Source organism: Marmota marmota, unplaced genomic scaffold (genome assembly GCF_001458135.2).
Source record: "Marmota marmota marmota unplaced genomic scaffold, marMar, whole genome shotgun sequence".
Taxonomy (NCBI): Eukaryota; Metazoa; Chordata; class Mammalia; order Rodentia; family Sciuridae; genus Marmota; species Marmota marmota.
The window spans coordinates 11229165-11245940 of NW_026000068.1; the positions used below are offsets into that span (position 1 = coordinate 11229165).

The 16776-nt window shown below is 40.3% G+C and overlaps 1 protein-coding gene across 4 annotated transcripts in view; it reads right to left on the reverse strand.

Moving 5' to 3' along the window:
- Dnah5 (dynein axonemal heavy chain 5) overlaps nt 1-16776 on the reverse strand; it is a 282316-nt gene that overhangs the window by 149870 nt on the left and 115670 nt on the right. For 3 of the 4 annotated variants that reach the window (XM_048814007.1, XM_048814009.1, XM_048814010.1), the window contains 10 exons: nt 16385-16544; nt 15488-15724; nt 13925-14115; nt 13750-13837; nt 11110-11243; nt 5454-5655; nt 4650-4885; nt 2481-2699; nt 1176-1238; nt 512-750 (listed from right to left, as the gene is read on the reverse strand). In XM_048814007.1, coding sequence (XP_048669964.1) covers nt 512-750; nt 1176-1238; nt 2481-2699; nt 4650-4885; nt 5454-5655; nt 11110-11243; nt 13750-13837; nt 13925-14115; nt 15488-15724; nt 16385-16544 — 1769 coding nt within the window. The remainder of the gene's footprint in view (nt 1-511; nt 751-1175; nt 1239-2480; nt 2700-4649; nt 4886-5453; nt 5656-11109; nt 11244-13749; nt 13838-13924; nt 14116-15487; nt 15725-16384; nt 16545-16776) is intronic. The other variant, XM_048814008.1, reaches the window with a different exon arrangement.

The window sequence follows — 16776 nt, forward strand, 5'->3', positions numbered from 1 at the left end:
TTTTTTCCATCCCTCATAACAATTACTTAGGTAGAAGCATTACACCAAAGGTTAGAGGTGCCTCTGAATCCATTTCAACTCTACAAACAGATGGGGAGAACATACTAAATTCAAAGCACAGCACAGCGCATCAGCTCACACGCATGACAAGGGGCGCCCATCTTCCTTGGGTTCAGCACGCAAAATGACAAACCACGGGCCTCTTGCTTTGATTCCAGGAAAGTAGCTAACATTAACTTCAAATGTTTGAGACATGTAATACAAATAAAGCCCAGCTCCCTCCACACTGCAGGAAAGGCCTGACAAGATTCATCCAGGTTTAGCGGAGGCGCCTCTCTCACCACATAGGGGCAATTAACAGAACGATTCATGAGGATGCTGTCAACAGACAACAACAAGGCAGCACCATGTGCTTTTGAAGCGTCCGGGGTGGAAAGCAAACCCAATGGTCCATCCCAGAAGCAAGCCTTTGAAGCCATAGCTCTGGCATGCCAGGCATCTCATTTCTTACCTGTTCTGGAATTCTAAGAGGTCACTGTTGATTTTTTCAATATTCACTTCCGACCAAAGGATATCTTGATAGCCATTCACTGTTTCTATGACACTGTTGTACAGTGTGTATATTTTCTGTAGCAGATTTAATTGTTTCTTTATTTCAAGAAGCTGGGGATACTGCGTCACAGGCAGACCAAACAGTTCCTCTCCGCCAGTGTAGGTGATGTATTTCCGATAGATATTATCAAACTGATTCTAAAAACAACACAAGTGAAAACTTATCAAAATGATTTACACATGAACAAACACGGAAGTGAGAATACTAGCAAAGAAACAAGAATTATGATCTCTGACATACATAACTAAGAACACTTAATAAGTGCAATTAATTCAGAGAAACCCCTTCTAATGGGAACCACAACAAATCATATACACATAAAAAGGTAAATGCGGACTGAGGTTGTGGCTCGGTGGTAGAATGCTTGTCTAGCACATGTGAAGCACTGGGTTCCATCCTCAGCACCACATAAAAATAAATAAATAAAATAAAGACTTTTTTAAAAAATGTAAATGCATCTCATATTCCACAATAAGCTTTTATGTCTTTAAAAAGCATATGTAAGTTTTAAACTCAACAAGGTTTTCATTATTTGGAAAAGTTGTAGAAATTGAAATGTTACCTGAAACATGATAAGCCTATCACTGGCTTCCTGAGGCTTCAAGCCACTGGCCATCGGACCATTCTGAGGCAAAACAGTTAAACATAAAATGAAATGAAGTGTCTGCATACAAATTTCATAAGCTCAAAGTGTTTGAGTACCTAAGTTGTTTTCATACACGTCATATACATAATAGGAAAATAGTTTTGATGGGTAAAAATGACTCAGAAAGTGATTCAGTTGGAACTGTGTCTCAAGTCTGAAAAAACCCAAGTTAATGCTACTTCCATAAGTTAAGAGGCCTTGAAAATTCTAAATATGCATTATTCATTTCTTAGATGACACAGGCAAAAAAGACTCAATGGCTCCTCTGGAGGAAGCACATCCTTCCGTTTCAGCAGAAATGCTAATGCTATTAACTTGCAGACTTCAACACTCTAATACCTACTTGTAAAGTGAACCGTATACACAATATTACAATTAATTTTCCCTACATTACGATACTTAAATGTCTCTGTGCTTCTTCATTTATGAAGTGAGTACATGGGTTCAACCTCAAACTTTATTAGCTTTGTGGTTTGGTGTGCTACTAGTTAACAGGTTTGAAATTTACCCCATGCTATACATATTTCTCTTGTGCAGCACATGATAATTAGCTGGAAATGGATCTCATTACAGACCACATTTCCACTAGGAGATTCTGCACTAAACCCCATACATATGATTAAAATATGGTCTCCATGGGACAAGGGCTCCATCTGTCTTCCCCACCACTGTATCTTCAGCACAAAGGACAGTGCCTGGCACGTGCTTCGTTCATTTGTAAAACTAAGGAATGCTTTGGAAAGGAGGAACAGTATTTATATTTGAATTTAGAAATTCAGAAAGCTGTTAAGCAATCTCAGTAACAGACCAACCATACAATATGAATAGCACTTTTAAATCCCCCATTTCGTTTGAAATTTTTCTGATGAACTTTAAGGGGAAGGAATTATGGAAAGAAAACGCTTTATGAAATTCTTCTGCAAAAATAAAATCCCAGGGCCAGGGTTGTGGCTCAGTGGTAGAGCACTTGCCTAGCATGCGTGAGGCACGGGGTTTGATCCCTGGCACCATATATAAATAAATAAATAAAGGTATTGTGTCCACCTACAACTAATATATATATATATATATATATATATATATATATATATATATAATAAGTAAAATCCCAATTTCTAAAAAAGTTTTATGAAATTCAACACATCGTTTTCAAACAATAGCATGTTGTATGTTGTTTTTACTCTTCCCTGAAAATAAACACAGAGAAAGCCAAAGTCATACCAAATCATAGTCCAGATAAAACTGGTGACAGTCTTGGAGGAAGACCTCCACAGTGCTAATAAGCTCTTTCCTGAAACCGGGCTGTAGAGAGACCAATTCATTCTGAACTTCGCTGGCACGTGCCAGGAGCTTCTCCCAAGCATAGCGCAGAGTGTCAACCTTGTCCATCTCTTCCTTGGCTACCAGAAGTCCGTATTTGTTAAGCAGGGCATAAGATTCCTACGTGAAAGAAGAGAGGCTTGATTTCTGACAGACACAGAAACCCACACACGGTCATTCACTGAAGCATCAGAGGGGAAGAGACCAGTGTGACAGGGTGATCATGACCTCACCCTCAGGATTCCAGTTACTGTACTTGCAAATTTAAGAACTTACAAGAGCAACTGAGCTACTCATCTCCCATTTCCTCATCCTGGAAACTAGGAAATTCCCTGGCTATGCTACAGGATCTTTGCTAGTATCTAAAAATATTATTTTAAATGCATTTTTTAAACTACAAATTGCAAATAAAAGATAGCTTTACTTAGGCCTCCAGATTGTACTTGAAGACTACACAATCATATCAAGTAAACTGAAAGCATTAAAACAATTTAAATCCTAATATTAGAATAACAAAATAAATCAGAATTTCAACTTGGTCCCATGCCACTTTGTCGCTAAGCGGTTCCAGTAGTCAGACCTAAGTGGGTGTTCTTGAGTCAGAACCTGGGCCAAATCATTGCCCCCAGACTGCAACACCTGGGATCACTCTTTCAGCTGAAAAATTAAAATAAGCAGAGTTTGGTGCCATAAGAAATGATTTTCCCTAAATATCCCTGGCCTCTTTTCCCACCATTACTCCTCCCCACAGAGGAGAAATGAGACCTGACTGCTGATTTTGGGGGGCAGGGAATGTTGATTTGGGCAAGCATGGCCCTGGGCCTTTCTCCCTCTTCCCTCTACCTTCTTGAAAGCACTCCTGTGACCGGTCCCTCCGTACCACAAATGTGGACCAGGGTAACAGAGAGGCCTGCGGTGTTCCAGGGTTGCCTCTGATAGGTAAGAAAGTACACTGATCCTGGGATTTAGTGCTCTCAAGTCCAGGGTGTGTGCACGCACTTTGGTGGATAGGGAAAGCAATAACCAGAGAGGTGCACTCCGTTACGTCTTCTGAATGAGCTCTATCAGCATGAGGTTATCCTGTCATCCTGACACCTTGACTCCACTTCTGTCTTAACTCCCAAGGAGGAGAAAATGCTACTGTCAACTACTTCACCTCCTCTTCAAACCCCGGGAATTCCCTGGTCCTGCACAAGGAGCAGACTGTTTGCCTTGATGTTTCCATTCCCAAGAAGAACGTGATGGAAGACGGGACCCCACGGCCCCACACGACAAAGGATAAATGTGTAGTGATCTGTACTATCCTCACAGGATCGTGAAATCGTTAGAAATACAAAGAGTACTGTGGAAAATGTGAGGCTGGAGTCTGATCTCGACCATCCGAGGGTAAGACCAGACATTTAATTACAACGTGATAAAATGACGATGTTTTATGTCTGGAATTTTTTGTAAAAAGTACATACATGACCCACTTCTGATACACGATTTCTTTGTGGAAAAGATATGGCACAAAAACCACAGTGGTGTGCAACACGGGTCAAGCTGCACAGTTCTTTGAGCCGGTTCCCAACTCCTGAGAGTTGTAAGGACCACCCTGCCTCCCTCCCTGGAACCCTGCCTTCTGTTGCACGGGAGCCTCCTCAGTGACCACTGGCCTGGGGGCAAAGGGTCAGTCTCCCTGGCCTCAAGGTGGGACCAGGTGTGGTGAAGTTCCTGGGGGCAGCTCCCGGGGATCGGGCTGAATTTAGCCGACAGCTGAAACCACGCTGTCACTTAGCTTTGACACCACTGTCCTTTCCTATTTCCTTCACTCCCCTCCTCTGGTCAGGGCTTATCAGTAAATATTTAACTTAGAAACTGTCATCACAGGCCCTGTTCTTGGGGACCTTGGATGGCATGTCTTGGATGAGGACTAGCCCACGAAAGGAACTGGACAAAGGTCAAGCATCATCATTACCACAGTGGTTCTTGGGTCTGCACCGTTTGTAACTCCAGCCCAGACCTGGACCATACGTCAGTGGCTTCTACATGTGAAAACGTCTCTGCACTAAACAAACAGGGATCCGTTACCTCAACAGGTCCTACTTGAAAGTCGATGGGGATTTGCTGCTCCCTGATTTCTCTCAGGGTGGCCATCGCGATCCGAATATCATCTAGGTCCTTAATTGGACGACTCAGTTTCTTACTGAATTCTTCCACCAGGGTGAAGATGCTTTCCATCTCGCTCCTGTATTTTCTGTTACAGTGGCGGCCGATGACAAGCATCCAGGCTTTTGTCTCAGTGGTTAGGGCAAATTTCAAGTCAGCTGTACAACCCAAATATCCAGAGTTCAGTTTGAAAAACTGGATCAGTGTGAAAAGACACAGTGCAGTAGCACCGTGTTCACTCCCAGTGAGTACTCTGCAGCCTGTAACTCTCGAAAACATGAAAATTAAACTGGGGAAAACATTTTCGAATCATTATATGCTCATTCATTTTGTAAAGCCTGTTTTTGCAACAATTCAAAATGCATTTTGAAATGCTTTGAAAAACAGATACCCATCAAAACCCTCTGAGACAAGTCTCAAATGTTTGTTACTGTTATTTATTGAAGGAAGGATGAATCTTGATTCTAAATACAACAGATTGTATCCTCTTTCTCTAAACCAGCCTTTATCTCCAAGGTTTAGCATCAAAGTATTCCAAATAGTCCAGAATAAATAATTATGCAGAAGGAAATTAAAAACAATTCTACAAATTGGTCTTAAAGCTAGAAGCCCATGAAAGCAAAGTCAATCCTTAAGATAGCTAGAGCTCTCTGGAATACTAATCTAGGTAAAGAGATTTAAAAAAAGATACCTTTTATGTAAGTGTCTGAAAGAAAATGAACCAACCTGTGAACAGAGCAATGGAACCCACACAGATATATTCAGGCTCAGCATTAATTTCCTGCTCCAGGTTTTGGAAATACAGAATCTGGGACTCAAATTCAGAAAGCAAAGGGTTTTGCGTAATAAATGTCATAACAGTCTCTTCTTTCTCCTTTTGCCAAATGTGATTGTAGCGTTTGAAGCAATCCATGGATGTAATGACTTCCTAGAATAGAAATAACAGGTCTGTGTAGAGAAGGCAGAACCTGAAACGGCATCATGACACAAAGGGAAGACTTACCCACCGCCCGGCTCCCACAGAACCAAGACGCAGGGAATGGCATGGACAGTAAAGTGGGGCTGGTCATGGCTCACTGTTCCCATCCCTGGCCAGAAGGGAGAGCAGTTTCCAGAAAGTAGAAGAAAACAAAGTCTTTGAAAGTCCTGTGGACAGGACCCTCTTAAGCAGAGCTCCTGTTCTTCATGGGACTAGGAAAGGCAGTCATGAAATTCATTTGGAAAAACAAGAGACCTGAATAGCCAAAGCAATCCTTAGCAAGAAAAGTGAGGCAGGAGGCATCACAATACCAGACCTTAGACTATACTACAGAGCGATAGTGAAAAAATAATAACAGCATGGTACTGGCACCAAAATAGGCAGGTAGACCAATGGTACAGAATGGAAGACAGAAACAAACCCACATAAATAAGGTTGTCTCATACTAGACAAAGGTGCCAAAAACATTCACTGGAAAAAAGATAGCCTATTCAACAGATGGTGCTGGAAAACTAGAAATCCATATGTAGCAAAATGAAATTAAACCTCTGTGTCTCACCCTGCACAAAAATCAACTCAAAGTGGATTAAAGATGTAGGCGCTAGAGCAGAGACCCTGTAGTTAATAGAAGAAAAAGTACGACCAAATCTCCACAATGTGGGCTTAGGAACTGACTTCTTTAACCAGACTCCTAAAGCACGAGGAAGCAAAATCAAAAATCAATAAGTGAAATGGACTCAAACTAAAAATCTTCTGCTCAAAAAAGGAAACGATCAATAATATGAAGAGAGAGCCTACAGAATGGAAGAAAATCTTTACTGCACGCACCTCAGATAGAGGACAAATCTCCAGGATACATAAAGAACCCAAAAAACTTAACACGCAATAAATAAATAAATAAATAACCCAATCAATAAATGGGCTAAGGAACTTAACAGACACTTCACAGAAAAAATACATACACCAAACATATGAAAAAATGTTCATCATCTCTAGTGATTAGAGAAATGCAAATCAAAACTAGTCTAAGATTCCATCTACTCCAGTCAGAATAGCATTTATCAAGAATACAAACAACAATAAGTGTTGGCGAGGATGTGAGGGGGAAAAGGTACACTCATACATTGCTGGTGGGACTGCAAATCGGTGCAACCAATCTGGAAAGCAGTAAGGAGATTCCTTAGAAAACTTGGAATGAAACCACCGTTTGACCCAGCTATCCCACTCCTCAGTTTACACCCAAAGGACTTAAAATCAGCATAATACAGTAATGTAGCCACATCAATGTTTATGGCAGCTCAATTCACAATAGCTAAACTATGGAACCAACCAAGATGCCCTTCAACAGATGAATGGATAAAGAAAATGTGGTACATATACACAACGGAATATTACTCAGCCTTGAAGAAGAATGAAATTATGGTATTTGCCAGTAAATGGATGGAACTGGAGAATATTATACTAAGCAAAATAAGCTAAACCCAAAAAAACAAAGGCTGATTGTTCTCTCTAATAAGCAGATGCTGATTTATAATTGGGGGATGAGAATAAAGGAACTTTGGACTGTGCAGAGGGGAGTGAGAGAGGGGAGAGGATGTGGGGATGGGAAGGACAGTGGAATGAAATGGACATCATTGCCCTATATACATGCACAATTACACTACCGGTGTGACTCTGCACCATGTTCATCCAGAGGAAGGAGAAGTTGTGCTTTTGTCTAAATGCATTCTACTGTCATGTATAACTAATTAGAACAAATTTTAAAAATAAAAATCTAAAAGAAAAAAAGCAGAGTTCAAAGTCCTGCCACTGGGGAGGTCTGAGGCAGGAGGGAAAACACGATGAAGTTACTGCCCTCTGCTGCTCAGAGCTCCAAGATGCCTCATTGGTTGAACCCCTTGAAAACTTCCATGGGACCCTGCTGACGTGCTGCTGAGGTGGGACAATCGGGTGGAAAGCAGTGGACCTTAGTTCTGGAGGGGGTGGGACAAAGGGAACAGCCAGCATCAAATCCCATTAGGAGATCCATGGAATCCCATAAAAACGTTTAAAATCTGAATAAAATTGATATGTGTGTAATAATACATCTTCTCATCCATATTTTGAATCTTTTTTCCAAAATTCCTTGAGTTTTAGACTAATCCTCATAGAGACCTCACACACTTCTTATTAAATATGTTTGCTAGGTATTTCTCAATGATGTTGCTATGGTAAACAAGATCTTTTCCCACTATTTTTATAACTAGCCATGAATGCCATGTAAGTTTTAATACTTTCTTGTTTAGTAATCAGTTCAGTTTGCTAACCAGGTGTGTCCCTGTAAGGTGACATGGCTCACACACACTGGTAAATGGGTGATGGTACCGGGAAGGTCTCATTATGAGATGTCATTCCTCCCAGCACTTTGCTCCACACATGCCATAGCAGCAAGCCCCAGAGGCAGGCCCTGTGCACCTGCTCCCTGAACCACTTCCTGCCCCCACACCAGTCGGGCCACCACCTGTCTTATGTTCTTGGCACAGCTCAGCCTGGTCTCCATGCTATATCGATGCTTCTGTGCCTCAGTAACGTCCACTGCTCCTTGAACACCTCCTGAGCTTCTTCCACCTCTTTCTAGTAAAATTCTTTAATTTCTATAGCATTATTAAACACATTCACATTTTACTGTGATCAAATACATTTTGGGATATACTCATTACAAAATTTCCTAGATTTTATGTGTCTGCCTCTATCCCATTTTTCTCAAAATTCTTATCATTTAATAGTAAATATACAACTTCTCAAAACAAAAATTCTCAGGAACATATTTAATGCATTTTGTCAGAAATGCTATTACTTATCTTTTAACAAACTTAACTGTTCTTGGGTCCCACAACTTTTGTTTCAGATTAGTCTCTTAGATTTACTTGGTAGATGTCATATTATCTACAAAGTTTTTTTTAAATGACTCTTCATTTCTAATGTTTATGCCTTTGGGGGATAGAGTTTTTTCATTAGATTATATCATAACTTAAAAATCGTATCTGTGTGAGAAAAAAATGTTAAGAAAAATGAGGCATAACAACTGCAACCATTTGAAACAACAGATCATTACCAACAGCCTTCTAAACTGTACAACTGTTTTAAGTACATTGCACCAACCTGCACCAAACCAAGGAGTCCTTAACTCTGCCTCCCCACATACAGCTAAGCATCCCTCACAGCCTCACTGGGTGCCTTCATTGGGTGCTGAGTTTCCCATCCAGTGAAAGGCAGAAAGCTAAGACTGCCGTGGTTTATCCCACGATACCTGGTCCCCTGGTGTGGGATGATGTATAGACATCAACGTGTGACACAGGAAGGCAGCATGATCACAGATGCACTATGGTTCAGAGGAACAATTATAGATATCAAAGACTCCTGCACATGGGTAGAAATGCCAGGATCCTGAGCTCTTTCTGCTCCAAGAGTTCATACTATGAAGAATACGCCCTAACTCAATAAGATTTGTCCTTACGTTAGAGAAAAGTGTCATGCTTATTAAAAGAAAGCTAATTTTTAGGGTGAAGGAATCCCAGAGTTTAAAGGGAGAATTACATGAGCTACACAGGAGAGCTGTTCTGCTTCAGTTATCTCTATTACCAAGGTGGTTTGGGTGGTTTAGTCCAGCTCATTGTTTAAAGCCAGGCAGTGTTAGAAATGGACGGTCAACCTAGGCATGGGTTGAATGTAGACTGGGTTTGCATTCTGAGCCATCAGCCATGGCAGGAGGACAGAGCTCCTGGTGAGGTCACAGGATGTCCTATGGTAGAAGCAGACTCCTCCAGAAGGGTCCAAGGTGAAGGGCTGCCCGTGTCTAGTATTGTCACTGCCTGTACATCCCTTCTCCCAGAAATAATTTGTCCGTTATGTAAATCCGGGGAAAAAATTCTGCAAGAAACTGTCACTCCTTCCTGCTATTTTAAAGATGACTGAGATCTGTTCATTTCCTCCATACAAAAGAAATGGAAATGCAACAAAATTGACACACGTAAGTATTTTGTTGCCAGCAGTATCGTTTCAGCTACTACACCTTATTCTTAGATTTGCTAATAAAGGCTAATTATATTCACAAAAGTGATGGACTTCATGGATGACATTATGTTTTCTGTGATGACTGAGACATTTGAAAATGTATCTGAATATTTATTGTTGTCATAGGCTATTCTACTTACCTGTATCAGTTGGTATAGAACCTGATAAACTAAGCACTAGATATTTATTGAATTATGTGGACCCTGTCCCTGAGGCAGTTAAATTCAGAACCTTCAGTATATTAAGATAGGAAAATTAAATTTGCATAAACGCAAAGACTTACAGGTCCCTTGGGAAGATATTAACACTAGGTAACATTTCCTCAAATTGTTATGTCAATGGAAAGTCTTCAGAGTGCTTTCAAACAACCGTAGCTCCTTCTAGCCAGACCCAGTAACAGAAGAGATGTGCTCTCTGAGCAGCAAATTGTTCCTACAACACTGAGAAATGCTTCTGAAGTCAAGAGGTCCCAGTGCCATGGGAATAAAAATTGTTTTAATGGTTTCAAGAGGTACTGGTTCTGCTTGGCTAATTAACCAGGTTAGCTAGATCCTACCTGAGGGTGCTCAGCATCTGCGCCCAGTGCACATGCATGGTGGTTTCTGGAGAGAGAGATCTGGGACGGCGTGGATGGACCTTGCAGAATTGGTTGCATGATCACTTGCTAAAAACTCTAACAAATTTGATGGGGTTACGGGAGATGATTTCAGGGTTCTAAGTCTTTTTTGTTACAAGAGTAAATTTGCTTAATAAAAAAGGGAAAGCTGAGAGAAAAAACAAGTTGGAAGGGAAAAAATTTAACCTGAATCTACAGCCATATCCAGTACAGGTTTGTGTTGATAGGACCAGTATTTTTTTTTTTTTTTAGTCTCAGCTTTATCTGGTTTTCATGTGGAGAAAATATGTGTATGTGTGTATATTTATTATGTTTATATAAAATTTTATATGATATATTAAACTTTCATCTGATATTTTATAAGGCTTACCTATGTAAATGTGAAAAATAGACTGTAAACCTTGTTCTATTTGACTGTTTGAAGGGGAATTGTAACATCAATCTGATTTGTGGTTTGGGATAATTAGATGTTTTTAACTCATTTGTATCAAGAGAAGAGGTTAGAGGCATTCACCGGAAAACAACACGAAACAGGGAACAACAGCTGTCTTCACGGTCATCCTAGGTTAGGGATCTTCAGGTGACAAGCTTTTGCTCAGCACACACAAGCTGCCTTTCGCCAGGCACTGAGGCCCTGGGTGTGACCCGGATCCCCACAGTAGGAGCTTGCCCTCTTCCCCTTCACACAGGCCGGCTGTGAGGCCCAGGGCCGGGCCACAGGCCTCGGGACGTACCTTTTTGGTAGAACTGATGATTGTGCTCAGCACAGAGACTAATTTTACAATCTCCTTATTGTCGGACACATTCTTATAATAGTTCTTGGGCTGCACTGGAATGGGTAAGGTCACAGATGCCACCTCAATCATCTCTGAAAGCAGAAAAGAGAGAAAAGTTTAAATCAACAGCATAGGCAATGTGCTATCAACAGATGGGAGATCTCTGAAATGGTAAAGATACCATAAAGTATCTCCTTCCTAAAAGCAATAAAAATCGTGAAAATTTTTGACATTCTCAAAGTTTCAGGACTCTGGAAATTAACTACATCTTACAGCAATCCAAAGAGTGTTAATTCAAGAAAAAATATGGGATCCAGGTGACAGGACCAAGTCTCATGTGTTTAACTTGCTCTCTTCCCACTGACTCCTCTCTGGCTGTGGAAGCTTTAAAAAACAGCAGACTTACATCCCATGCAGCTGTGAGAACCCTCAACTTAGCAGTGCCCAGAGGGTCAGGGCTGGGTTTGGAGCTCCTCAGAGGGTAGGGTCTCTAATCAGTAATCAGTAATCAACACACCTAGAAGCTCCCTGGAAAAGCTGTGTTCAAGGATTTTATCTTTACATGACATGATGCAGAATTTCATTGAGTGGGGGGAAAAAATGTCTGACCCCCAAGTCATTTGCCAAAATATATATTTTTTTAAATTAGCAACAACAATTATTTAACTTCACAGCAACCTGAGACGATGATATTAGTTGGGACAAACAAGATGGTAGCCAAAAAAGTTAAAAGGTCTGGGGAGAGCGATGTCCACAGAGGGTGCTGTAAGCCCTGAAGTAGAAGTCGCCCTGGGGCTCTAGGAATCCACATTCTGAGCAGAGATGTCAGCATGCCCAGGGAAGACCCCAAAAGGCCTCAGCCTTTCACTTCTGTCTGAATTTGAGGCTCTACAGCACCAGTGAGTAAAGACTTGCGTAGTGGTTTAAACTGACTGAGCCTTGCTGGGTTCCAGCACAAGTACAGAGTCTCTAAGCAAAGGGCAAAGATTCTTGCTTCAAAATAGTCAAGGAAATCTCTGTACAATCATTAATTGACCACTAACCGCCCAGAGAGTATAGTAGCTAATAACCCAAAAATAGTTTTTACACAATTAATCCATGACAGTTGATAAAGAAAATAATAATAATAGCAGCAAAACCTAAGGGTCATAAACTTTCAGAATTGCCTTTCTTTAAAATGTCTAATTTTCAACCAAGGAAAAAAAAAAGTGTGAGACACACAAAGACACAGGAAAGTGGAGTCCACACAGGGAGACAAAAGCAGCCAACAGAAGCTACCCATGAGGAAACTCAGACGTTGGACTTATTAGGCAAAGAGTTTAAATAGCTTTTGTAAATATGTTCCAAGAAGTACAGAAATCATATTGAAAGAAATAAAGGAACTTATGAGAGTGATATCTCAGAAAATGGGAAATATCAATAATGAGACAGAAATAGACAAGAACCAAATACAAATTGTAAAATCAAAAAGAAGAACAAATTAAATGAAAATTCAATAGAACTTAGAAGATTTGGGGGCTGGGTGTGGCTCAGTGGAATTGTGCTTGACCAGCAGGTACAAGGCCCTGGGTTTGTACTAAAGGAAGGAAAAAAAAAAAAAAAAGATTTGAGTTGCAGAAAGAAAAATCAATTAGTTCCTTAACTCATTGGTCATGACAAAAAAAATATGTATAATTTTCAATCAATGTTTTTCTTCTCAACTTAGATATAATTCATGATTGAATATATTTTTAGTCTAGAAAATTCTGAATTTTAAGCCATCCCAGGAAATTAAATAATATATGATTGGAAATTAGTATAATAATAGTAGAGGTTTTGAGCTTAGATTAATAAATAAATCATTTTGTAAGTCATAGGGAAAGTTGATCTGTGCTGTATTTATCCTCCAGCAACACTTTTGTTTTCTGGTTTGTTTTTTGTTTGATTTGGTTTGGTTATTTTTGTGATGCTGGGGATGGAACCCAGGGCCTCTCACGTCACTCCCAGCCCACTCACACCTCTTTAGAAAGGACCTTCCCTCAGTTTCTTCCTTGGCTAGTTGATTTATCGCTTCAGGGGAGGTGAATGCCAATAGGACTACATAGGAGATGAGGTTTGTGGGGCTGACTTAAGGGAGTGTGAGGACCAAGGACAACATTTAATACCACGTGCAACTTGGGTGTCTTAGGCTGCCTGATTTTACCTAATACAAATAAAAGCCACCAGACACACAGTGACACTCACAAGATGTTAGCAAAATGGAAACAGAGTGGGTGAAAAACATCTCTTGGTGCCAGGAAATGTTCACTGTGATGATGGTGAGTGGCTCTTTAAACTGACAAATTAAAACCTTTCTTGCCTCCAGTTCTCATTATTACACTGGACCAAAAATCAGCACTGCAGTACCAGCTGCCGTCAACCCCCTAGAAGCAGACCACAGTGTTGACGCAGAAGTATTAAAATACCCAGATCTTGACATTTTATAGACTTAGAATTGGTTCATAGATTAATACTCTGCTCTCCCATGATTTGGGAATCCTATAGGAGTTGGGGGAGGGTACATTGAAGCTCAATAAATGTTGATTTACAATACTTTAAAAGAACACAAGGAGCATTTACCTTGAAGTTCATTGTCTTCCATTTCGACATCAGAATCACTCTCTTCATTATTCTGCAGGGCAGCCATTTTTCTTTCATGTGCCTTTTTCTACAATGTAAAGGGATATTTTTCAGCTTTGTCTTATCTGTAAATAAACAGCTTCCACATGAAACAGCTTTCCCATTCCAGGCCCACCTTGGACGAGGGCTCCCTGCTCCATTGTCTAACCCCCTTGGGGACACTGACAATGCACTCCACAGCTTTGTTCAGGGTCTGCTGTACGTCTTCCAGGGCAGGCGCCATGGCAATGTTGGGAATAGCCAGAGTGACGTTTGCTCGGAGAATAGGCAGATTGTTCTGCTTCGCTTTAGATGCACTATTGCTGTCTGAGTTTACAAAAAAAAAAAAAAAAAAAAAAAAACAGTAGAGGATTAATATTTTTAATTCAAAAACGGGACTTACTTCATTTCTAACCATGATTAAAGCACCTAGAACAACACATGGTAGATATATTATCAGGCAAATATTAGTTGAATGAATGAATTTTAAAAAGCTTTTGGTTTGCTTAATAGAGAGCAGTTCAGTGGAACCCAAGTCATTTTCTGTTGATTATAATTTTTTGGTCTACTATCCATAAAGGAAACCTACTATGTAGGATCAGGCTTAAGGATAAATTTTTATCTAAGCTATTAAAGATGATATTGCCCAAATAACTGAATGCCGATAAATTAGTTAAATGAAGAATAAATACGCAAAGAATGAAAAATGAGAATAACTACCAAAACTAGCCAAAATTAAAACAAACAGCCAGTTTGTATTTTCAAATAAAACATGCCTTCTCTACCACAGTGTATATTCTACCCTCAGAACAGCTAAAAAAAAAATGAAAAGGAAATAAAATGTAACTCACCATCCATATCAATGGGCTCTTAAAGTTAGGTATAGATAAGTTATAGATACATATAGATGGGTATATATGTATGTAGCACACATAACTTTATCTAGGTAGAAATACCTATAATGTATGAAGTTGACAAATAATTGTGATTTAATATTTAGCACACCAACCCACATTTGAAAATTTCTAATATAACCCTGTGTCTGAAGTGAAATAAAACATTATAAACTATGCCACCAACAAAACATTCTTTCAAAACCCCAAACTTCATGTATCCACTTTTAATTAAATGTCAAGTGCCATCTCTTAAATGCCAGTATTCCAAAGGCCCTCAGCACAGGGAAGCCCCTGGAAAGCACAGGGAAGCCCCTGGAAAGTACAGGCAGGTCAAGAAGATAAGTGTGACTTTAGCAAACTCTTTCCACGTTACAAGATGAGTCAATAACCTAACAATTTAACAATGAAACAATATTTTCCATATGCCTTCCTTTCAAAGTATGTGCCTTTCCTGTCTCAGATTAAAGTAATTCATTTTATATATTTTCATTTTATTACAAAAAGATTGAAAGTGATGTTGATTTTTATGCCGTTAACAAAGGTAAGTAAACTTAAGAAAATTAATTTGACCTCTCCCTGCTCTGGTTTTCTCTACTTCAACATGAGTGGTGAGGGTATCCGCTTCTAGAACTGTTGGGATGACCAACATTTACAGTGTTGAAACTTACAAGGAGGCACTCAATAAATGGTGGAGTTTCTTAATTCTTTAAATTTATCAGGAATGTGGTGCACACACACACACACACACACACACACACAACCACACCTGATCAGCCACCCTGCAAACCGTGTGGGATTGTTACCCCGGAAATTCATCACGTGGGAGGAATGGATGCGCTTGCGAATGGCCTCTAGAGTGTTCCTGGTCACTTTCAGAAGAGCATCTGCATTTTGGTGGTTGAAATGAGAGAGCAACTCGCAGGCCGCCTCCACCATCTCAGGCTGTTTCTTCTTTTTTGGGATTGCTGTCAAAGACAGTGAGCCAGCCCCAGCGTTAAGGAACGATGTCAAGGCATCAGAAGTTCCTTCCTCTCTTTTTGCTGTTATGACATGACACAAATAGAGGTAGGTGAGAGAGAGAGCGGTCACAACTAAATGGAGAAATTAAGACAAATGACATGCAAGTTTGATGTCACTTAAGTGGCATGCTTCTTAGAAAGTAAGGCCATTACAGTCTTCCTCCTCCTGAGAAGACAACCAATGAGAGATGCAGGAGCTCTGGGTGCTGCAGCCACTGGGCCCACAGGCTGGTTCTCTCTCCCACCAACACTCTAAACCCCTTTAGAGCCACTTTCCTTCTCCACTTGTAGCATTCTTGACTGTGCAGCAAAACTTTGCTCTAGTCTGCAATGACTTCAAGGAGAATTCCAATCCATGACCCATAATCCACCCTCCTCTACAGGTAAACTGAAGTAAAATGCCTCCCCTGGCTTAAATCAAAAGAGAGCTAAGTGCCAAAGAAGGCTCAGGAAAAGTACATGTTTGCAGAACTTAACACACACACACACACACAAAAATGGGAATTAGCAACATGGAGTCATCACAATTTGCTCAGAACCACAATTTCAGACATAAATATCACTCTAAAATTGAGACACCATTTGTAGAACTGTGGAATTAAGTCACTCTGTAGAAAATTAAATTGTAGTTTTCAACAAATGTCCTAGAAAAATAAACCCTTTTATGACCTCACCTCTTACCTGAAGTTTCACTTTTTGAATCAATATGATTCTCATCAAACACTTTTTCCTCCTTGGGTGGAACTTGCTGGTCCAACAACATGTTGATGAGCTCATTGACTGCTTCCTCCACTAATGAGCTTTTAAAACGGAGTATCTGAGCACCATTTACACAAAGGTCCTACCAAATAAAAATGATTATCACATGTCATCGTTGTTTATCTGGCTCTTGAGAGTTCCTGAAGAACAGCAGCGAGTCTACAGGTTCAGCTCCAGGGGAGAGCTTAGGCTGTAGTGATGCTGGCCCACATTCTCCCAGTACCACCCCCTCAACCCTCCCCCGTGCCAGGCCTCCTCTGAATGCACTACAGACAAGGGAAAACCTGGGGGAATGTTGACGAGCCAAAATCACA